Raw genomic sequence first — 21,864 nt, 5'->3', positions numbered from 1 at the left:
GAATTTGGAAGGAATATAAACTGATGGTGGCGTCTCTTGTCAAGATATGAATACGAGCCAAGGAAGTTTCGCGTTCGTTGGATTGGGTACCAAGGTGGTTATCCTTCTTTCACCTTTCTTTTCCTCAGTTCAACGAGATCCTATAATTATACTCCGTATATGCTATCGCCATGGGTGGTGCCTGGGGTGGCTCGTTAGCTAACGGCTAAACTATAAGTTATCCCGTCCTTGATACTAATACATCGAAAACCTTGATACAACTACTCTGGGGAGCCTCCATATCCTGACCAACTCCTCTGAGCCACGCGCCCTACCGATTAAAACAGTTCGAGCCATGAGGCAGATCTTTTCTAAGAAACAACGACACCGATATGGTTGAACAGCCACCTAGCTCGCGCAGAATATCGTTCTGGGCTGACTAGATACCTGATGAAGTCAGGCGGAGGCCTGGGGGCCACAAAGGCTGGTACACTGACTTCCTTGAAGAGGCATTTGTTGGCCCCCATCAGGATGGAAACCCTGTCGTTGTATTTTGGCTGTTATAACTATGAGGTAAAGGTTGATGGAGTAGATCCAAAAGACATTATAGCGAGCGCTGCTACCATACGAGAGATTGTTCTTTAAACATGGTGGACATCCACGGATGGTGAAGCAAGTTAATTACTTTACATTATTTAAGCTCCTATTCTCGGTAGTAAATACAGAAAGATGTTATATATGTCTATAGCCCCATATAACCATTAGATATCTTTATCGGTTTGACTCTGGTTTGGGTTTTGTCTCAAACGTCTCAACCCTGGCCCCTTGGATAATATTAGACTTCCACCTCTTTTGATTCCTATCTCAGCGCCATCAACTCAAAACTGGACTGTATTAGCTTTATATCATCAATGGGCACCCTAGAGCCTCTCTGCTCGACATTTTATGCATTCAAAATCTCTATATCCTACCTCCATTGACAACCTAGCTACGGTCAGATATGTCTATCGCAGTTACTGGACATACATGTGTCGCAAGCCCTACCCTGTACCAAGATGGGGTGATCATGGTGAAACTGGTAACTTTATATACCATAGGAAAACAGTATCAACCGTCGCTATGGAAGAGTTATAGAATGTTTTACCACAGATAGTACTTAGTTTCCACATAACGCAGCTGATGACTTGTTCGAATGGGCAACTTGGATATGGCAACTCAAACCAACATTCAACAAGCCCACCACAGCACTATATGTATAGCTACTGGTCCTCCGTCTAACTATAGACCCGGCATCATGACCGGAATTTACTAGTAGTATTCAATTCCGAAATTATCAAGATGAGAGGCGTAGGCATGGTGCGTGGTAGGTACTCGAGGAGGAAAGACTTGGTCCTATACTGGTTAAAGCATGGAACCAAGCGTACCAGAGTGCGGAGCAAGTGATGCAGATTGTGAAAGAAGTTGTTGTTAAGAGGCTAGGTATGAAGCTGACTGGGGAAGATGGGATTGAGCTGGAGGTTTGTGGAGGTATATGAGAACGAGCTACAGTTTGAAGCCTCGAAAAGGAAATTGGTTAGCCCATTACATCTTAGTTCAAATATGAACCTATCAACTTATTAGAGTAACAATCTATCAGTCAGAGATTCGCAACAAAGGATATAGAAGGAAGAGAGGGGTTGATTACGGACACCTCCGACCTACTCTATATTGTCTCTGCAATTTTTTACCATTTCCAAGATTGGTTCCAGACGAGCTTCCCAAAAACAAGGGGGCTAAAGTTACCGATGACCTGATGATGTGGCTTCGAACCCATGCTGTAGCTCTGGTGCGGCTTATTTGAAGGGCCCAGCTATTCCTTGGGGTTAACATTCGAGAGGTAGTTTCGTGTTTTCAGGTCTGGACTCAGCCTCGCCTTCGTCACCATCTACATAGTATTCCTCCGTTTGGGGTAAGCTCCAGGCCAAGGTCGGAACCGACTTGTTTCTCCCAAATTGTGGAATGTAGACGCCGCGCCTGGCCCAATTGCATCACTTTTCAACATATCACAGATGACCTAAATTTTGGACAGTGCTAACTTTGGAGTCATCATATCAATACGGGTGGCTGCAAAAAGTACACCATAACACGATATACTCTTCTATAGCTCTGATGCCTGCTTCAATTTGGATGCCCTGGCCGTGTGTGTTTTGGGGTATGAGGCCCACCTGGGCGGTTGACTGGAAAGTAGAGTGAGACATAGTAGATAGATCAGTGACTGTAGAGATGTTGCAAATAATCAAGTCCCGAAAAAGGGAGGGTGTTTTGATATGTGATGGATATATGATATGGCATGATGAACATATCCCTTCGCTAGGCAGCTGATCGTGCGGCTCTACCCCACCCAAAATAAGTAAATTCTGCAGTGTAAGGGCCAGCCAGTGAGGGTCGAATGTCCTGCAGAGAGATATGATTAGCTGAACAATCGGTATATATCATGCCAGATACCTGACAGACCGATTACCTGCTGTATTTTCAAGGACCCTGGTCACGTGATAAGACCCTCGGCTCTCTGGTTGGATATAAGACATGATTGGCTGAGCGACCTTTCGGGGTTACATCGGGAAGGTTTAAATACGGCAGGGGTGTTATAACCGAGTCTACGGATCCACTTAAGTAACTCCGCCTCACCCCGCCTTACCCGTGCCTCACTGACCCAAAGGGTTATTATGTAAAGTGGCTTGCCTCCCGCGCTAATCCAGACCAAGTCCCAATAGGGGATTTTGGCATAATCCATAGATCCCGTTAATTATATACTAGGTAGGCACCCGATATCGGGGACTTCAGCAAAGAACCATGTATAGCTTCTCTTTCACATGGCCGTCAAGATGTGGTGACAAGGTCGGATCTCCTCTGATCTCTTGGTCAGGCGGAAGGGGAATATCCATACCAAGGGGGATCGCCACTGTCATTCATTTGGGGGTACGTAACAAAAACTTTTCGATATACGACAGGAGGAAGTGCATATTCTCTGCCTTTGTATCAGGAATCCTGCCAAAAAAGCTTAGGTGATTGATTCTGACCGTGCATGCAACCAGTAGAAAATACATATGCGAGGTGTACTAAAATAGGATCTCATATAGTCTAAGGCCCTGACCCCTGGGGAGTCAGGAATAAGAAATGAGAATGGGAAAAGAAAAAGTGCGGAGGAAGCTGTTGCGCCGTATTCTCATATCCATAATGCCTGGCTGATAAATGACTATCCATACAAGGTCCAAGTCGAAGATAGAAAGGAACGGAGAGAGTTAAATTCCCGTAAGGAAAAGGGCTAATGACTTGTTGGGCGCCAGCATCAATTTAGATAGAAATTCGTGCTTTCGGTTGTCAAAAGAAGGAAACGATCCATCGAAGTATAAAGGGAGGGCGTCTTAGAATGGCGGTATGTAGATGTTGAAGGTATATAGTAGTAGGCTCGCGGCCTCAACCTGGTCAACATTTCGTGCCAACACGAACCTCGTCTTTGGGATCATTGTTTGACTGTTCCATTCAGCACAACTGTTAATTCCAGCATTCTCTCCTCCAATTCGCCTCGAATTTCGCTAATATAGCCTAAATATCAGCCAACTTGGGAATCGTACCTCGGAGATAGTATACTGTTGGTTCGGGTCAGCGAACGGAAATAAAAGCCAACAAAGGAGCCCCTCATCCGAAAAAAAAAGAGTCGACAGATCCCCTCGAGCATTCGTCCTCCATACTACCACTTGCCAAGATGCATGGAATGGATCCGTTACGGATTGGTGTCGCCATAGGACATGGAACAGGTCCAGAGCTCGCAACGGTGTTTGAACATGTCGTGCGGGAACTGGCATCTCGTTATTCTCTAGGAGTCGAGTTTGTCCGCTCCGACAGGATTTATCATTCTTATAACTCCCTTCCCCTTGCAGATGAGAGCCAAAATGCAACACCTGATATCTGCGATGAAACCGTAAATGACATCACACATTATCAACAATTTTGTGAACAAGAAGCCAGTCGAGGGCTCAAAGTCATATTTCGAACCGCAATAAGCGCCCAATCCCTGTATGCAGTGCGCCAGCAGCTTGAAGCTGTCAAGGTTGAGTGCTTTGACCGTGGAACCTCGTCCCTTCTAGTCATTCGAGACCAGGCACAAGGGTTCTATACTGGGACAAATAAACTCGAAAGTGATCAAGATTCGGTGTCGAGAGTATGCCATTTCCGCAAAGGGGTGTTCCAACATATCATCGCGTTCTCCTTGGAGCGTGCTAGAGAAAAATGGGGCTACGATCTTGGAGGGATAAAGTCCGTATTTCTGGTGTACAAATTCCATCTTTTTGATGGGCTATTGTTGTCCTGGGCCCGGGATTGGACGAAAGAATTTGGTATCAAGGTGGAGTTTATACAGCCGGACACGATGAATAGGAATTTGATCGCGTTCGGTGTGCACCGCTGCCTCATGATAGCGGGTAATGAATATGCGGATATCATGCAAACAATCTTCCTTGAGAAGTTCAATATGCGGGTTCAAGAAACCTCCTGCTCTGAGAATGTCTACTTGAAACCAGTATTGAACCGGCTGAGCGAGTATCAAACTACTCACGGCTCAGCAGATGATATCACGGGAAAAGGAATAGTAAATCCATCCGCCACCATACGTGCTGCTGCGGCCATCCTTGAACGCTTTGGTGGTTGCGTTGGTATTGATGCAAAAGTCGATGACACTTTGAATATCCTACAGAAGAACAAATCAGGTACACCAGACCAAGGAGGCAATCTCACCACGGCCGCGTTTGTCGACGTATTTCTCCGGACTCTCCCCAGCCCAAGCGTTGGTTCGCCTACTATGAGCGAATTTTCGCAGTCATCCTCTCTTGCCGATGGCTCCACAGAAATGTATCAATCGCCTGACTTTTCCGCAGCCTTTATGGGGAAGCCGACAGCTGTGGTGGTAATAGATTTTCAAAACGATTTCATTTCATTGGGGGACCCAGCAACTATGAGCCACATCACGGATGCACTTGTTCGTGTCCTCGCTTTTTCCAGATCTCATGCTCAAGACGTTGTCTTCATCCAGCATCTAGGGGACTCACGATATCAAAATGCTAGCTGGCAGCACCGAAACCGTGTTCAGAACCGCAAAGAACTCTGCGTAGAGGGAACTTGGGGAGCACAATTGTCCCCTGCTCTCTCACCGGCGCCCGGAGAACATATATTCTATAAGAAAGCTCAGTTTGACGCATTCCAAAGCCCAGAGTTCGAAAAGTATATTTCCGAGAAAGGAATCGAACATATCATTCTCGTGGGCTTGTATGCAGATATTTGCATTGACGCGACAGCCAAGGCAGCATTCCAGAGAGGCTTATGGACTACTGTCGTCCAGGATTGTACGACAGCGCTTCACTTGAAGAACGAAGATATTTTGGGGTACATGCAGAAGGTTTATGGTGCTAGAGTTGTGGAAAGTGAAAAACTCCTGAGAATGCATGCATAAATGGGAAATCTTATCATTCTCTCCTTTTTTTGGTACTCTCAGTCTCAGTGTTTCTGCAAGCCAGAGTTATTGATATCATAAGCTGTTATAATTCAGGATTGAAAGCTGTTAGTATTATCGCGCCCCGTACTTCGTATAATATGCAAAGCATTTTGCCCGTGTTGCTTCAGAGATAAATCTAGCAATGATCCCCTCTTTGCAGTAACACATTATTGGGATATATCGGTCTATTCACAGGGAATAGACAATTTTGTCAGGGACTATGTGGTCGCGTTGGCTACGCAGGTGCATTCCCTAAGTGCTCTCGGAATACTGCCAGAGGACAAAAGGCCAGCATATACTATGTATGTTATATAGAGCATAGAGCATAGTAGAAGCACCATATAATATCTGCTGCACCTTGTGATATCTTTGCCATCAGCATAGATGATAAGGCGACAAACCTCCGAAAAAAGGGCATCCCTCTGCCATCATTTTGACGTTTTTTTTTTCGAGATGGCTCGGCATCGACAGGCGGTCATCGGTTGCATGAACGAACTGCTGCATATGCAGATTGTCACTAAGCTCATACCGGATAGAGTATAACCAATATTATGGGGAATTAAGATATCAACTGTACTTAAAACTAATCATGCCTTTATTGATGCTTCTGGTGCTTATTCTTGGGTGAGTTTCGCCTATTCCCTGCAAGCCGTTAGAGTCAGGATTTCATGGTTTATTTTGCAGGGCAGGAAGTGCTGTGTGTTTACTTACGTGTTGCCAGCCATCGACCTTCCGGATTGTTCGGGCTCGCAGGCGATCAAGCAGGCATCTTCGTTGCTTTCGTCTAGAGTTTCTTTTGCATCTTTGTTCGTTTTTTGTCTTTTCAAGTTGCTTTTTTATCACGTGACTGGGCCCTCTCTAACCGCAAACCTCGCTTCATCTTGCACACCCTCAACCAACAACAACCCCTGTGCGATGCCAGGGAGAAGCCGTCTTTTTCAGTTCTCGATGCAGGGTAAAGTGACATTCATGTGTCTGCCAAAAGCCATGAATATGATGTGCACTCGATATTCAACCGCCAAAAGGGGCGGGCATATCCTCGTGATGGAACGTCCTGTGTCCTTCACCTGGCAGATCAGGTAGAAGAACCCTTCCTCTCTTCGGTTGAAACGGAAGAAAGGAGCGAAAAGGAGAAAAGGAACCAACCTTGAGTCTTGACCCGATCTCCACAGTTCTCGGAAACTCACATATTAAGCTCGCATTCGCATCATCCCCAGACATATATCCAACATAACCTTATATCGTGGGGAAGAGTTGGTCGGTTTTGCAACAAGCATGTGTAAACTCATATGAACACCCTAACAATGAAGGGTGACTGCCCGATGACGGAGTTATGTGGTCAAGGCTTATCCGATTAAGAAAGCCAAGGACTTCGGTGGTGAAACAATACCCTGGTGGTTGTTGGCCACTGAATTTCAGCCCATGAAGACAGGTGTTGAAGGGTTACCCTACATTGCATTGTAATATAATATGGCTGGGGGCCGCCTGCCTTGTCAGAACTCAGCAGCGATTGCTGACCACGATTTTAATTCCACGCACTTCTATCAACATTCAGACCCGAAAAATGGCCATCGATACATCAGTATGGTACAAGCCGCTGATCGGACAGCGGCTGAAAGCCTCGACTAGATATGTGTTTGAGAAATGGAGTGGAGTGTCTGGCAAAGAGCTCATTGCTCATTTGCATTCGATCGTGAGACATCTCAATACCTGCAGAAAAATAAGCACATGCAGGCACATATATATGACACGCATTAATACTGACAGCTATCCAGCGTGATAAAGCTTGGCCGCTGGGAGAATACCCATGCGTGGGTGAATGGATATTTCTACTTCCCAGTATTTCGGCTTTTCGACAATTCCCCGACATTGTACATCGCGCAAAGGCGGGTGCCACAATCCTTGACGTTGGCTGCTGTTTCGGACAGGACCTGCGTCGTCTTGCTGCTTACGGAGCACCTACAGAGTCGATGTATGCTCTAGACATCAATTCATCGCTCTGGGATTTGGGCTACGAGCTATTTAAGGATGCGGATCGTATGAAAGCCACCTTTCTCGAGGCGGATTTTCTCCAAGAGAATTCTGCGTTGTCCTGTCTGGATGGGAAAACGGATATCATCATTGCCTGTCAGTTTCTGCATCTGTTCGGGTGGGAGAACCAGATCAAGGCTACAAAGAGGGTTGTGACCCTCTCAAGGCCCGGAACGATGCTTATCGGGTACCAGCAGGCTAGATTGCAAGCAAGGGAATATATCAGGCCCTGGGGGATGATGTTTTACCACAACATTGAATCATTTAAGAATATGTGGGAGATTGTGCAGCAGGAAACAGGGACACGCTGGAGTGTGACTGCAAACCTCGTGGATTTGCACGAATGGGGAATGGAAGACGAGGATGTTGAATGGATGCCGCAAGACAGGATGGGAATCAATTTCATCGCTACAAGGGAGGAATAGTGACACTTCATAAAATAACCCTACACACATATTTCTATGTACGATTAGACACGCTGAAATTCCTCAATGAATTCCGCCACGATTTTCACGTTCTCTTCAAGTTCAACCTTGAAAGGCGCACAGTGGCTTCTGGGGATCTCTTTGATCTTCCACTCCTGTCCAGTTCCTGCTATCATTGCATACTGAGCGCCTTTCGGGACCGCAAGGTCATTGCTCGCCACAACATAGGCCAGTCGGCCCTTAAATGCAGGGTCCGCGCAAGCTGTAGGCGGCTGGGGGGAAAAGAAGGCCAGCGATGAGTGTGGTCTCAGTTCTTGCTCAGTCTTCTGGGCGAGACCGTGATCAAAATCAGCGGCAAAAATATCAATGGGGTCTTTTGGAACGTTGAGACCAGGCGCAGGCTATCGAGTTTGTGCATGAGCAGAGGTAAAATGAACATCTTATAGGCAGGGAATCGACATACATTATCAAGCAAGATCCATGGGGGAAGAGCACCCCCCTGAGCGCCAGCGCAGCTCAATCCCTCGGGCACGAGGAAAGCACTGAACAATATCATGCCTAGAATACCCCCAAGTTTCCCTGCCATGCGCCGTTCTGTTTTCGACAGCCCTTTGGCGGCGGCACAGCCAGGCATACTCCCATAAGAATGCATCACGAGAACTACATCTTTACCCTCAGTTTCAACGAGAGGCTGCAAAATGGTGCGAACCGCTTCAGCGTCTGTTGCGCAATCGGCTGTTAAAGGATCTTTCGGCTCCAGAGATGGATATCCAGCGTAGCGAGTTTCGAACCCAGCCTGTTCTAGCGTATGCATATACGGAGAGTAGAAATGCTGAGGGATCCAGGCACCTGGAACAACAGCAATAGTTGGCTTTGACATGATTTCGAAATTACACACAGATAAGCTGGTGTTATAACGGATGGTTCAGATTGATATTTATCGGTTTCTATTTCGACTCAGGTGTCCTCCGTGCTCGACTATATAGCCTACTTGATACATAACTAGGTTGCAACCCGAAAACGACGCTATATCAACCCTTATTAATAACAGGGTTATTTACGGGATCCAAGCTCGTAAACAAATGGGGGCGCTGGTTGTGGCATTTAGCGTCCCCCCATCGATATGCGGATATTATTGTCCTGCCGTCTTGGGAGTCTACCCCGGGACGCCCAAAATCGCCAGGGGATCTACCCGTTTCCAGCAGGGTATATCATGTCCCTCATAAACATCGTTGCTAATATCGCCGCGTTACGAGGTCTTGGATGGAGGAAAATCCCTTCGGCCTTACATGGGGCCAGCGAACTTGAGGCATAGTCTCATTTAATTGAGAACTGCAGCCGTCAACCCCTTCGTCATTTGGCTTCAATGATTTCTATACTTCATTGCACAAGATCCCCAATGTCAGCCTTGATGTTGTTAAGCACAGTCTTTAACGCTTGACACGCCTTTCGGTTTCCTTTGTTCTTCTCACTCGTGTCTTCTGAAGCAGCCAGTGAACTTTGTTTGCTGCCGACTCTAGTGCACCCCGCCCAATATCACAGGAAACAATGTCGTTGGACTTCACCCCTCCGCCTGGAATTGATGTGTATGAATCACAGCAACCACAGCTCTATGCTGCATACATCTCCACATTTTGTCTGGCAGTGGTTGCCGTTGTCCTCCGTCTAAAATGCCGACTGGGTCACCTACGTCCTGGTCTATGGTGGGATGATTATATGATATGTGCCTCATTGGTAAGAGTTGACAGAGAAAAAAGATCAAAGGTTACTCTTGTTGAGCTAGTAATGGTTCTAATACCCTATTTAGCTGATGACAGCGGGAAATTTCGTGGCCATGATAATATGTGAGTTCGATGTTTATACAACCTAATGTGCCTCAATTGGCTCGACATTCAAAGATAACTAAACGATACATAGGGATACCTAGGGGACTTGGGATGCACATATATATATTTGGACTCAAAGGTTTTGAAGACTTCTTCTTGAACCTCTTTGTGATTGAGATCCTATATACATTATCGGTGTGCTTTACGAAGTACTCCATCCTGCTATTTTATTGGCGAATATTCAATGCCACCAGCATCCGCATCCCAATTTATATTATCACTAGTATAGTAACCGGATGGGGTATTGGAGTTGTGAGTTAACACTCAATCTACCGATAAGTGGCTACGCCGAGCTAATACAACGAATACAGATTGGTACAACTATCTTCCAATGTCTGCCAATTCAAGGTTTCTGGGATAAGAAAATTGTATCCGTGTGTGGAGTCGATGTGAACAGCTTCTTTATTGGCAATGCGGTGCCAAACATTGTCACTGACTGGGCGCTACTACTCCTGCCTTTACCATACATCTGGCGCCTGCACAGGAACACAGTCCAGAAGCTTGCAATCTATGCAACTTTCTTACTTGGTGGATTGTAAGCGCGCCACTGCTGTCCCTTACATTCAATTACAATTTTACCATATCAACAACTAACCTAAAATTTATTAACCTCCAGCATTTGCATTATATCAATTATCCGGCTTATTATCATGTTGAGGGCATACAAAGTACCTTCAATTGATGTCACATGGGTGTTCATTGGCCCATCCACCTGGACCGCCGTCGAGACGAACATTGGAGTTGTATCAGGTATTTTAGCGCCATCCTATATATTTACTAATTGCATAACACTGACATTTGTTACTCATGAAGCATGTTTACCTTCTCTTCGTCCGCTTCTAAGACATTTTGGTGGCTCAACGGAGCCCAAGCCTTCGTCTTATAACCACCGCGAGGTAGGATTCAGCGGAGGCAGCGGTTACTCCTATGGCTCTGCGTGGGCAAAAAAAAGCCCATACGGGCGTAATGGGACAGACCCTTCTACCAACGAAGGATACTCCTCTGACCGCAACCTCACTGAAATAAACGTTCGCACTTCCGTGGACGTTCGAGGAGAGGAGGCTGCATGTGGTAGCCGGGGATATAGCAACGCAGGATACAGTAACGCCCGAGCATGAAAATTGAATTTTCATTGTATTTGTTTTTGATGGTTGAAGGAAGGATACCCCCGGCAGATGTTTCATGCTACCGACATGACATATTGCCGGAAGTTTTGATATATATGATATGGAAAGGAAATGGCCCCCTTTTTTTGGCATGGAAAAACTGGTGAATCGAAAGTCACCGCTCTTATCTTGCATCTTTTATTTTAATTCCCGTTATTAGTACATATGCCTTTTTGACGCTCTATCGCTCTATCGACACCCGTACTCCGTCCGGATGTACTGGTATCACTGTATATAAATGTCATATATAGTCTTTCGTATATGTGCACAGGTGATAATGGTTAATTCTCCTTTATGTGGATCCTTCTTGTTTGACCTAGCTGAGCTTATTTTAACTTGGGGAAGTATGAGCATTATTTTCCAGGATGAAATGAACAAGTGCGAATCTCGTTTAAAAAGAAGAGTCTAACGAGTCAACAGCATTGTATGTAAGTTGGGGGGAGAAACAATCCACCCAGAATTTCAACTCTGAAGGGTAACGAATTTTGGTTGAAAATGGAGTAAAGTAACCGCAATTCGCATAATGAATACGCGAAATGGGTGAACAAGGACTATGATTACACTTGTTTTAAAAAAAGTAAAGGAAATAAAATGGTAGGTGAAGTAAAGGAAAAGCGGCCGTCGGAGAATGCGTAAGCGTGTAGATGTATGGTAGTGTGCAGACAGATCGAGGAAAGGCTACAGTAGGGAAGAACACAAGAGATGTTAGCCAACGTATATATGAAGAGGTATTGCTGAATACACAGAGGTAGAAATTACTTACTTCGTGTCTCATCATCGTTGGACTTGGAATCTCAGATTGCTCAGCCACCGATCTGCTCTTGATGGACCTCGAGGGTATCACCGTCCTGCATGTCGAGCTATTGAAAAACACGAGAGTCAGCTTGACTGGTGATAAAAGGGAGGTTAGGCACAGAGTCATGCTACTTACAGTTTCAGGAGAGTCATCAGGTCGGACCCTCGTGCCGTCGAACAGGAATCGGACAGTGGACAGTTGCTTGCCCTGACGTTCACAGAACGCATCCATGAGTTTCTTCAACTGTGTGCTTCGCTTGATCTTGAAGAACACTTCGTTATTGTTGTCCGTAACCTTTATATTTAAGTGTTCGACTGGAGCGGGCATAGACTGTGCTGGTTCGGCCATTTTGTTGGTGTTGTTTCGAAGGTATGTGGTTTGACAAGATATTTAGACGCAAAAGGCAGGCCGTCAATGTCGTTCTAATATGCAGACAGGCGTAGCTGAGGTTGTAAAAAGATGAAGTTGAGAAGATGAACACTGGATCTTTCTTTGCCCCCGCAAAAGGACCTGCGCCGGGGAATTTATTTTCCGACAGACGGGGTTTCTTGAGAGAAAAAAGCTTGAGTTTGAAGGGCAAAGAAAGGAGAACGGAAGAAGAGGGAAACGCGGAGCAAGCCTGGTTTGTGTTCTCGTTTTGTTGATCTAGCTGTAGAGGAAAAGAGTACGAGGCCAGCTCGTTGTTGTATGTTGCTGCAATGGATGGTGTTGCTGCTGACCCTCCTTGCCACCCGCAAGCAGTGAGTTCTTTTGAATATAAATACTTTCCAATTGAATGATGTATTTATTCGCCAGCTAACCAGAGTCACTTAGTGTGCTATTCAAGGTAAACTTGGCCTGGTCAAGCGAGAGAAAAGTATGGGGATACAGGCTAATCTCAGCATTGAAGCATGCTTGACGTCAAACTCATATAATGAGGCCAAATGTCGAAACCAGATCATCCAGCTATACAAGTGCTGCAATGCCCTCTACACGCAAAAAGGAGAAAACGCAAAAACCCCGAGCTGCCCTAAGCCTGCCTTATTAAAGGTGAAGTTGAAGCAAATTGAAAACGGTGACATCTGAGACTATTTTTACTGTTGCAAGTTGGTGTTGAAAGATAGATGCCCCTGTACTTGAGTACGATAACCTGGTGCTGCACTATCGTGTAGATATATAATGTCTATAAAACGTACATAGATAACTTTGAATGGAATAGGATCGTTCCCCTTTACTGGATGTAACAACCGTCAATATCTTTGATTCCAGAGAAAAGGTCAACCAAGAAGTAGAGGATTGTCTTTGGTCTAAGACGGCCGTGAGCACGCAAGAGGCTCCAAGAGGAACCTGAACAAACACTGAAGTACCCTTCTTTTCTACCAGAAGAGTTGACTGTTCCGAGACTCTAATGACCGCCTAAATGACATTTGTTTGGAGAAAGAAAAGAAAAGAAAAAAAATTGATGTCGAAAAAAAAAAATATTTGAAGTGTTCGACCCACGTGACGCTAGTACGTTTTGGGCTTGGTCGCGTCGCGCTAGTGCGTCTTTGGCAGCTTTGCAGGTTTTTGACTGTGAAGGGAGGAAGAGTAAATAAGTCGAGAGAAGAAAGAGACAGAGAAGAAAACAACGACAACGACACATCCATCGACCTGGGATACACGATGTCTTCAGCCTCTGATATTTCTGTGGATGAATCGGATTCTATGTACTCAGATGTGAGTTAGCAGTTTTGTTGCTTAAACTAGGATGGAGCTGATAGAAATCTCTAGGTTTCGCCAGCTCCCCCGAGTCGTCTCCATGCTGTCGAAATCATCGAAATAGAGAGCAGCGATGATGATGAGTATAGAAGAGACGATGGTAGACAGAGAATAGAGTCGGATGAAGGAGATTCTGAAGAGCAGGACTCTGAGATTGTGACCGATAGCGAGTTCGAGGCACGGCCGGGCTTCAGCAACCATGCCTCACTGGAGGACGAAGAGGATGAAGAGGATCAAGAAGACAAAGAGGATGATGAAAATGGTGAAGACGAAGAGGGTAATGATGACGAAGATGATGAAGGGAGCGTTGAAGATGTTTGGAAATCAAATGGAGTTCACCACAATGGGCTCAACGGTACAGCACCAGCCCCTGCTCCGGTCCTCCATCCATCCAAAAATCAGACAGGTAAGTCGTATCAGGGCAATTTGATGGTGTATGTTTCTCCATGTTACTGTGTCGTTAATGGTTATGACGAATATAGAAACTATCACCCTATCTCCAGCTCCTGAATCACCCCTCCTCCTCCCAACAGAAGTAAAAGACGCCCTTCACCCGCTACAGCATACTGCGGATCGCGTTGTCAAACAGATAGAAGCATATGCGCAAAGCCTGGACAATTTTAGGCGACAAGGACTTAACCCGGGTGACACACGGGCATTTCAAGAGGCCTGTAAATTGGTAAAGAAGTACCAACAGATAGCCGAAGACACCGCAAAAGAGCTAGCACAGCCAACCGGTGCCCGGAAATCACTCAGATCTTCCACCGTGGTGAACCTCAGTCAGAGCTATAAGCCAAATCTGTCTATCAACAAGGATGCGGAGGCTAGCGTTCGGCGATGGCAATTAGAGGCAGATACCTGGGGACTGGTTTTCCACCTCCTTACAGTTGGTGACCCTGACTCGCGCCTCCAAGCGCAGCTTAACCAGAAGTCGGCGCTACAAACTCTTCATAGATACTCGACAGACCACGATATTTGGGAAACTTTTTTGAGAACTGACCATTTTGCAGTAGAGAATGCAGTTATGCTCAAGTGGCTTGAAAACACAGCGAAGGCAGGCATTGAAGTTATGGATTCGACGATTTCAAAGCTAGAGATGGATGCAAACAGAGGAGAAGGCTTATGGGCTCACGGATGGCTATATACCAAGGAGGCTATTAAAGGCGCAAAACGATTGCGATCGTGGCCTCAACCACTCGAACCTGATGACCCTAGCGTTACTGCTTCCCTTTTGAGCTCGACTCGTAATGAACCTCTCATTACCCAGCTTGATCCTGATGCGGTTACGCGACAAGGCCTCGGCCTCCAGAAACAAGATCAGTCATTTGAAGAAGCGACATGGCTAGAATGCTGGAAGATGATCAGAACTGGCAAAGACTGGCTATCTATTCGTGAATGGGCCAAGGAGCGCCTCGAAAGTTGGCGCGCAATCAGTTTGTGCGGTTCTGCTGGAGACTCGTCTTTGTCTGCCGATGACCCTTCACATTCCAGCCTTCTTCGAATGATGAATTATCGCTCTCAAGAATCCTGGAGGGCCGCCTGTTCGGTTCTTGCAAATAATCCAAAGTCCAATCGCTATGAGCGAGCCGTTTATGCTCTGATAGCTGGAGAAACTGGTCCTGCGTATGAAGTTTGCCAAAGCTGGAGTGATTTTGTTTACGTCAACTGCAACCATATTCTTCTCTCCCGATATCGAGACTTCTGTAAACAGCTTCAGCGGAAACTAAGCTACTCGCCAAAGGGCGACATTGAGTTACGTGTTGATCCTCCGCAGTACGACAGCATTCGCAACTTTTTGGATACATTGGTGAAAGACCCACGAACCGCGAAAGAGTCCAAAAACCCATATTGTACAATTCAAGCTGCGATATTGAGCCAAAATTACGACCAATTTTTTAATCGTCAGGCGAACGCTTTGGCAAAAGTGGCCCAAGAGAGCGGAGAACCCACTCTTATACCAGATGTTACTTCTATGAGCACTTTTGATCAGCCAACCTTGATTGCTGCAAAGGATAATGATTCTCTAAGGCTTACCGCGCATTTATATCTTATTTTGCGTGCTGTTGGGTTGGTTCGATCTGATTCACATTACTCTGCCACTGCTTCCATCAATGTGATCAGGTATATCGACTTCCTACGGGAATCTGGGGCCACCCGTGATATTCCACTATACGCCTCTCTCCTCCCTCGGGATATGGGCAATGAAGTTCTGGGAAAAGTTCTGATTGAAGTTACCGACCCATCTGAACGAGAATCTCATATTCAGATGATGAGACGCCTGAAAATTGATAGTTCTGCTATGATCCAAAGCCAATGGCGGTGGGTCCTTAAGGAAGCAGATGCGAAATCAGATGAGAGACCAATCAGGCTTATGAGGACAGTTACGACTGGCGGAGACCGGCCAGGAAAGATTGGGCACATTATGAAAGGATTCATCTCCAGGTTTACCGTCTCACCGGAGGACGAGAAACTGATTCGTTGTATCGACTGGCATCGATATATTGGTGGCCAGTGGGCGAGATTATGCATTCTCGGAACCCACCTGTACAAACGGTTCATTGGTGAGTTTCTGCCATTTTTTTATCGTTTGCATTGCTAACATGCGTTACCATCTTATATAGCTGCTGGCAAAATTTCTACTGCTCGCGAACTGTTTAAACGCGCAAAATTACATCAGACTCTTGTTGACCTGACCAATCGTGGGCAAGGGCCGCTCCTGGAGCTACCGATGGAAAATGGGGTTGCCAGCCCAACACTGGATGCAGCTTCTGAGCAGCAAAAATTAAAACCAACCGATAAAAAGCTCACCCGTGAGCAGCTCTTTATGCAGGCAGAAACCATGCTTGAACTTGAGCAACTTCTTCAGTCCTTTGACGCCATTGAGAAATGGGGAGATTTGATGGATGATTACACAAAGTAAGTGCTGCGCCTCAAGTATTGATTGGCATTCCAATACATAATGTACTAACTAGACTTGTTTATAGTTGTTCGGATGCTGCCCAGAAGCCCGTAATAAAGAAAAAGCTCCATTCCGCTCTGGATGTGATCACCCGTGCCATAGAACCTCTTTGTACTGACTGGCTCATTCAACCCATCGATGGTACGTGTTTCTCCCTTTAATGGCCGGTTTTGTCTGTATATCTAACATTATCTCTAGATGCCGAAGCCAAAGAGCTTGCCTTTATTCGATCGACCTATCTCCCAGAGATTATCCTAGCATATCACACCGCACTTTACTATGCAGGGCATATACTCGGTCGCGAAATCCTGGCTCAGTGCATGACTCTCGCCACAGTCGTTTCATCCTCCGCGACCATAACCGAAAGTTTTATGGCCTCTGGTCGAATGCGCGAATTAGTAGATGCACTTACCCTGTCTAGCTTCGCAATGATGGGCACAGGGGCATCTAAATTGAAGCGAAAACTTCCTAATGGAGGAACCAACGATATCTGGAAGATCCGACCGCTGAAGCTTGACGAGACTGAGGAGATTGATGCCCACGACGACAAGAAAGTCAAGCTTAACGGATGCGAAACTGGCATGAATGGCAACCATGTAGTTTCAACTGCGCTGCCTATGGCCTAGAGAAGGCTACGGTAACTGGGCGCCTTTTTTCTTATTTTCAAGATGTTTAATGCTTTCTATTGTTCATTTCCACATATGGTGCGTATTGTCGCCGGCTTTTGATTCCCTTTTCATTTCCTTTGTTGCTCCCGACATTTTCATAGGCGCAGGCAGTGGTGTAAAGATCTGATGTATTATAGCTCCATAATTACCAAAAAAAAAAAAAAACTCAGAACACGTCGTGAATAAAGTACCTTTTCTAGCTCGAATATGCACCTCGCACGTAGATGCCGTTAATGCAACAAGCTATGTCCAGAGGCTGGCCATATTCAATTGAGCCTATTGAGAAGATCAGACAACCGTCATCGCTAGTTTTCACTCCAGCAAGAAGTAGTGATTCCGCCAGGAAGAGCAGCTCCAAAAGCGAAAATCAGCCATTGAAGGAACTAGTCTCCGTTAACTAGTCGCTTATGCGGAGAGTATTAACGAGGATAGATTGAGCAACAGGTCACATCGCTGCGGGTGATAATATACACACCTCCGTATCCGTATTGTGAGATTATTATTTTTGACCATCCATCGGTATATCCGTGCCTGAACAGGCATCTATCCAGGGTGGAACCTTATGGGTTATTCTGAAAGAATTTGAAGGCAGCCAACCAAAGCTCAGGATAATAAATAATAACCTCTTAAGGCTTGGATGTGCTGGGGTTCTGGAAGGGATGGAAGCTTTTCATTTGTCTCCACAAGCCGTTCTGCAGAACTTCCACTCCTGAGAAGAGTCTGTTTCATAAAAGGACCGCCATAGATATACATGGCAAGCCGCATCCGTTCAAGGGCACATACATAAATCGAGACGCCCGTGGATTTGTATATATTATACTGTATTCCTCTTTATGGCCGTATGCTGTTTCACGAGCTCTTCACATTCGTGGTAAGCGGCAAACTAGTGGCCCCCTCGCCCCTGGACCTCCGCCGTCTGAGTAGATGAAACTTGGCACAGTGTGGCAGTGTCCTCAGGCCAGTTGATTTGCTGGATCTCTGAACATCTGGCGTCTCCAGTGGGCCCGTACTATCATGTATATGACTGCGCCTTCTTGAGAGAAACCCAATAGCAACAGATGTCCAAAGGGTGTTCTTTTTCTGCACGATTCACCCCGTTCCACGTCGAAATAGCTCGGCATCCCAGCATTATAACCAGATTCGACGACGGGGACCATAGTCACAACGGGGCGATTTCGCCTCGCATACCATCACTTATTGACTCTCTTTGGCTCTTAGAGTGAGAGAGGAAGGACTATGATATCATCGCCCTTCCGGTGCCATCCTTGGCTCGTTGAGAGTGCAATTCAGATTTCAGGCAGCTCGGTGGCCCTTGGTGCCTTGGCGACTTGTGTGAGATTTAACACGGCGAAGACATTTTAAAGGGAGCAAGCGAGATTTGACGTGTTGGTAGGAAGTTCGCTATAATATCGCATCTTGTGGTTGGTGTTGCTTTGTTGGTTGTAAGTAAACAAGTTCAAAGGGGGCTTTTTTTCTTCTATCTCTCTCTCCTTGCCCTTTTCGGCCTTAACATGGACATCGAAACATCAACTTCAAAATAATACTTCCGCTATACCGATCGATCCCACCCCTTGTTCTTCTTCCTTGGTTTCAACTGCTCGGAGAGAGATTCTGATGGGCTACACGGCAGCAGATCCTTTTTGACTGTCCATCGCCACCTAAAGGGCTTGAGAGCTTTGAGCCCGCCTCTTCCGCGGAGAATGTAAGCTCTTCATCGATTTCTTTGATTATCTCAGGACACTCTCTCTGCATTGTTCTGAAGCTGCTTGGTTGCTGAGAAGAGTGATCCTTTTTCTTATTCCCTTCTTCTCCGGTACCGATGGTTCTGTTGTCATGGTGGCTTCCAAATTACTGACCTACGCGTGATGACCAGAGCCCGAACCCGCATCCTTGATACACCGTTGCACCAGGCGAATATCTATCTTGCTGCTATTCATATGGTCATGCCATTTCTACCTATAACCTCTTACACCATATCGAATAGTTACCTGCGCATGATCGAGGGCTGCATTTGACATAATCTTGCATCGACTTGAATATCATTAATAACCGCTGGAGATGGACCCGTCAAAAGATGACGCTCCCACTCCGTCTTCACCGTTGAGAAGGGAACGAGCTCCTACCATCACAATCGATACGTCTGCCGTCAGCACTACATCTAATCTCGCAGGGCCTGAAATAAGAACGGAGGAGCCGCCGGCCGGGAACCAACAAGGGGTCGAGAGTCACGATGTCGAATCAAGGGATGTCCATCAGTCCCGGCCAGAGAGTACTTTGAATCCATCATCAGAGAGAGAAAGGGAACCACGGCCAATATCACCGCATAATGTTTCCTCGCCCACGTCAAGAAACGCAGACCCCAACTCACAAAACTTCCTATCCGTTCCAGGGACACGATCAAGGGGGAATTCCCTCGACTCTGAAGACGCCAATTCTCCTCGCTCGTTTGGTAGCGAGACATGTGTCCCGTCGTCCCCGTCTACCGGTGAACACCCTGACAAAGGCGCCGCAACAAAACATGTTGATGTGAGGAACGACCCTGACGCTTTGAAGCCGGACCCAAAATCGGAAGACGATTTCGAGGTGGAAAATAACAAATTCGCATTTTCGCCTGGCCAATTGAACAAACTTCTTAGTCCCAAGAGTCTTTCCGCTTTTTATGCATTGGGAGGTCTGGTGGGATTAGAGAAGGGTCTACGGACTAACCGGTCAACAGGGCTCAGTGTGGATGAAACGACTCTGGATGGCACAGTGTCTTTTGAAGACGCAACCAGCACCAGCTCCCTAGGGCATTCTCCCAAACCATCGGGGAGGGTCGGGAGCACAAATTCCAATGCAGAGGAAGTTTCCAAGGCCAATGATAGCTTCGTCGACCGCAAACGTGTTTTTAGCGATAACCGCCTTCCCGCAAGAAAAACAAAGTCGATTTGGGAGCTTGCTTGGATCGCATATAACGACAACGTTCTGATCCTACTTTCTGTGGCTGCTGTAATATCCCTTGCTTTGGGTATATACCAATCTATCACGGCCACCGGAAATGAGGCTAGAGTACAGTGGGTTGAGGGTGTAGCAATTATGGTTGCCATCATTGTGGTTGTCATTGTTGGAGCAGCCAATGATTGGCAGAAAGAACGGCAATTCGTGAAACTCAACGAAAAGAAAGAAGATCGCAATGTCAAGGTCATTCGTTCCGGAAAATCCATCGAAATCTCAGTTCATGATATTCTTGTAGGGGACGTCATGCATCTTGAACCTGGTGATATGGTACCGGTAGATGGTATCTTCCTCGAGGGCCATAACGTCAAGTGTGATGAGTCCTCCGCGACTGGTGAATCCGACGTGCTTCGAAAGACTCCTGGAGATATCGTATATCAAGCCATTGAAAACCAGGAACCCCTTGAGAAGATGGATCCGTTTATCTTATCAGGCGCTAAGGTGTCGGAGGGCGTTGGCACATTCCTAGTTACCTCTACCGGTGTCAATTCGTCTTATGGTAAAACGTTGCTTTCCCTGCAGGATGAAGGCCAAACGACTCCTCTACAACTAAAGCTGAATGTACTTGCTGAGTACATTGCCAAGTTGGGTCTTGCTGCTGGTTTGATTTTGTTTGTGGTACTGTTCATCAAGTTCCTCGCTCATCTGAAGAACATCCACGGTGCTACAGCCAAGGGTCAAGCTTTTCTCCAGATATTCATCATGGCCGTAACCGTCATCGTGGTTGCTGTGCCCGAAGGATTACCCCTAGCCGTCACCCTTGCACTTGCGTTCGCGACGACGCGAATGTTACGAGATAACAATCTGGTTAGGCTTCTCAGGGCCTGTGAGACTATGGGAAATGCTACTACCATTTGCTCCGATAAGACTGGTACTTTGACCCAGAACAAGATGACAGTTGTTGCTGGAACATTTGGAACCACTACCAATTTCGGCGAGAATAATTCATCCTTTCAGCCGAGTGGAGATGGCCAAAGTCAGCCGCAGGACGCAGACAACGTCTCCCCCACCGACTGCATCTCATCTCTATCGCCCTCCGTCAAGGAACTCTTACTGAGCTCTATCTCGTTAAACTCAACGGCATTCGAGAGTGATGACAACGGATCAACCACCTTCGTCGGTTCTAAGACCGAGACAGCGTTGCTCAGTTTTGCACATGATTATTTGGCACTAGGGCCCTTGAACGAGGCAAGGTCCAATGCAGAAATTGTTCAACTTGTACCATTCGATTCCGGCCGTAAGTGTATGGCTGTCGTTATTAAGCTCCCCAACGGGAAGTACAGGATGTTTGTTAAGGGTGCCTCGGAAATTCTTATTGGAAAATGTACAAAAGTCGTATCTGATCCAACAGGTGAGCTGGACGAAACCGAACTCACTGAAAAGGACCGAACCGCCTTGAAGACCATTGTTGAACAATATGCATCCCGCTCTCTCCGAACTATCGGTATGATCTACCGGGATTTCGAACAATGGCCTCCGCAAGGTGCACCAACCCAGAAAGAGGACCGCAGACAAGCAGTTTTTGAGCGTGTTTTCGACCACATGGTATTCTTGGGTGTCGTTGGTATCCAAGATCCCCTTCGCCCTGGCGTGGCTGAGTCTGTCCTTCAGTGCCAGAAGGCTGGTGTTTTCGTTAGGATGGTAACAGGAGATAATATTATGACCGCAAAGGCTATTGCACAAGACTGTGGTATCT

At 46.4% G+C, this 21,864-nt stretch overlaps 9 protein-coding genes across 9 annotated transcripts; 7 read left to right on the top strand and 2 right to left on the bottom strand.

Annotated features, from left to right (window-relative positions):
* Positions 1-2,811: 2,811 nt before the first annotated feature.
* Positions 2,812-3,387, top strand: MCYG_01577 (uncharacterized protein; the record flags this gene model as incomplete). Its single annotated transcript, XM_002848597.1, has 3 exons — positions 2,812-2,937; positions 3,099-3,270; positions 3,317-3,387. The coding sequence occupies 3 exons, from the start codon at positions 2,812-2,814 to the stop codon at positions 3,385-3,387; spliced, it is 369 nt and encodes a 122-aa protein (XP_002848643.1).
* A 337-nt stretch (positions 3,388-3,724) lies between these two features.
* MCYG_01576 (isocitrate dehydrogenase family protein) lies at positions 3,725-5,464 on the top strand (the record flags this gene model as incomplete). Its single annotated transcript, XM_002848596.1, has 1 exon — positions 3,725-5,464. One exon carries the CDS (start codon positions 3,725-3,727, stop codon positions 5,462-5,464), a length of 1,740 nt encoding a protein of 579 aa, XP_002848642.1.
* Positions 5,465-7,070: 1,606 nt separating this feature from the next.
* On the top strand, positions 7,071-7,962 carry MCYG_01575 (conserved hypothetical protein; the record flags this gene model as incomplete). Its single annotated transcript, XM_002848595.1, has 2 exons — positions 7,071-7,199; positions 7,282-7,962. The coding sequence occupies 2 exons, from the start codon at positions 7,071-7,073 to the stop codon at positions 7,960-7,962; spliced, it is 810 nt and encodes a 269-aa protein (XP_002848641.1).
* A 44-nt stretch (positions 7,963-8,006) lies between these two features.
* MCYG_01574 (conserved hypothetical protein) lies at positions 8,007-8,842 on the bottom strand (the record flags this gene model as incomplete). The annotated part of the gene is made up of 2 exons (XM_002848594.1): positions 8,007-8,363; positions 8,426-8,842. 2 exons carry the CDS (start codon positions 8,840-8,842, stop codon positions 8,007-8,009), a joined length of 774 nt encoding a protein of 257 aa, XP_002848640.1.
* Positions 8,843-9,510: 668 nt separating this feature from the next.
* On the top strand, positions 9,511-10,966 carry MCYG_01573 (conserved hypothetical protein; the record flags this gene model as incomplete). Its single annotated transcript, XM_002848593.1, has 6 exons — positions 9,511-9,696; positions 9,770-9,806; positions 9,928-10,100; positions 10,160-10,383; positions 10,465-10,598; positions 10,662-10,966. The coding sequence occupies 6 exons, from the start codon at positions 9,511-9,513 to the stop codon at positions 10,964-10,966; spliced, it is 1,059 nt and encodes a 352-aa protein (XP_002848639.1).
* Positions 10,967-11,817: 851 nt separating this feature from the next.
* On the bottom strand, positions 11,818-12,158 carry MCYG_01572 (SMT3; the record flags this gene model as incomplete). Its single annotated transcript, XM_002848592.1, has 2 exons — positions 11,818-11,874; positions 11,946-12,158. 2 exons carry the CDS (start codon positions 12,156-12,158, stop codon positions 11,818-11,820), a joined length of 270 nt encoding a protein of 89 aa, XP_002848638.1.
* Positions 12,159-12,508: 350 nt separating this feature from the next.
* On the top strand, positions 12,509-12,875 carry MCYG_01571 (uncharacterized protein; the record flags this gene model as incomplete). Its single annotated transcript, XM_002848591.1, has 2 exons — positions 12,509-12,550; positions 12,624-12,875. The coding sequence occupies 2 exons, from the start codon at positions 12,509-12,511 to the stop codon at positions 12,873-12,875; spliced, it is 294 nt and encodes a 97-aa protein (XP_002848637.1).
* A 576-nt stretch (positions 12,876-13,451) lies between these two features.
* MCYG_01570 (conserved hypothetical protein) lies at positions 13,452-17,132 on the top strand (the record flags this gene model as incomplete). Its single annotated transcript, XM_002848590.1, has 6 exons — positions 13,452-13,505; positions 13,560-13,953; positions 14,051-16,108; positions 16,169-16,463; positions 16,532-16,647; positions 16,705-17,132. 6 exons carry the CDS (start codon positions 13,452-13,454, stop codon positions 17,130-17,132), a joined length of 3,345 nt encoding a protein of 1,114 aa, XP_002848636.1.
* Positions 17,133-19,232: 2,100 nt separating this feature from the next.
* On the top strand, positions 19,233-21,580 carry MCYG_01569 (calcium P-type ATPase; the record flags this gene model as incomplete). Its single annotated transcript, XM_002848589.1, has 2 exons — positions 19,233-21,519; positions 21,570-21,580. 2 exons carry the CDS (start codon positions 19,233-19,235, stop codon positions 21,578-21,580), a joined length of 2,298 nt encoding a protein of 765 aa, XP_002848635.1.
* Positions 21,581-21,864: the final 284 nt, after the last annotated feature.

The sequence above is a fragment of the Microsporum canis genome, genomic scaffold, assembly GCF_000151145.1.
Source record: "Microsporum canis CBS 113480 supercont1.2 genomic scaffold, whole genome shotgun sequence".
Taxonomy (NCBI): domain Eukaryota; kingdom Fungi; phylum Ascomycota; class Eurotiomycetes; order Onygenales; family Arthrodermataceae; genus Microsporum; species Microsporum canis.
Note: the sequence above shows the minus strand (reverse complement) of the source record. Positions and strands in the feature narration are given on the sequence as shown.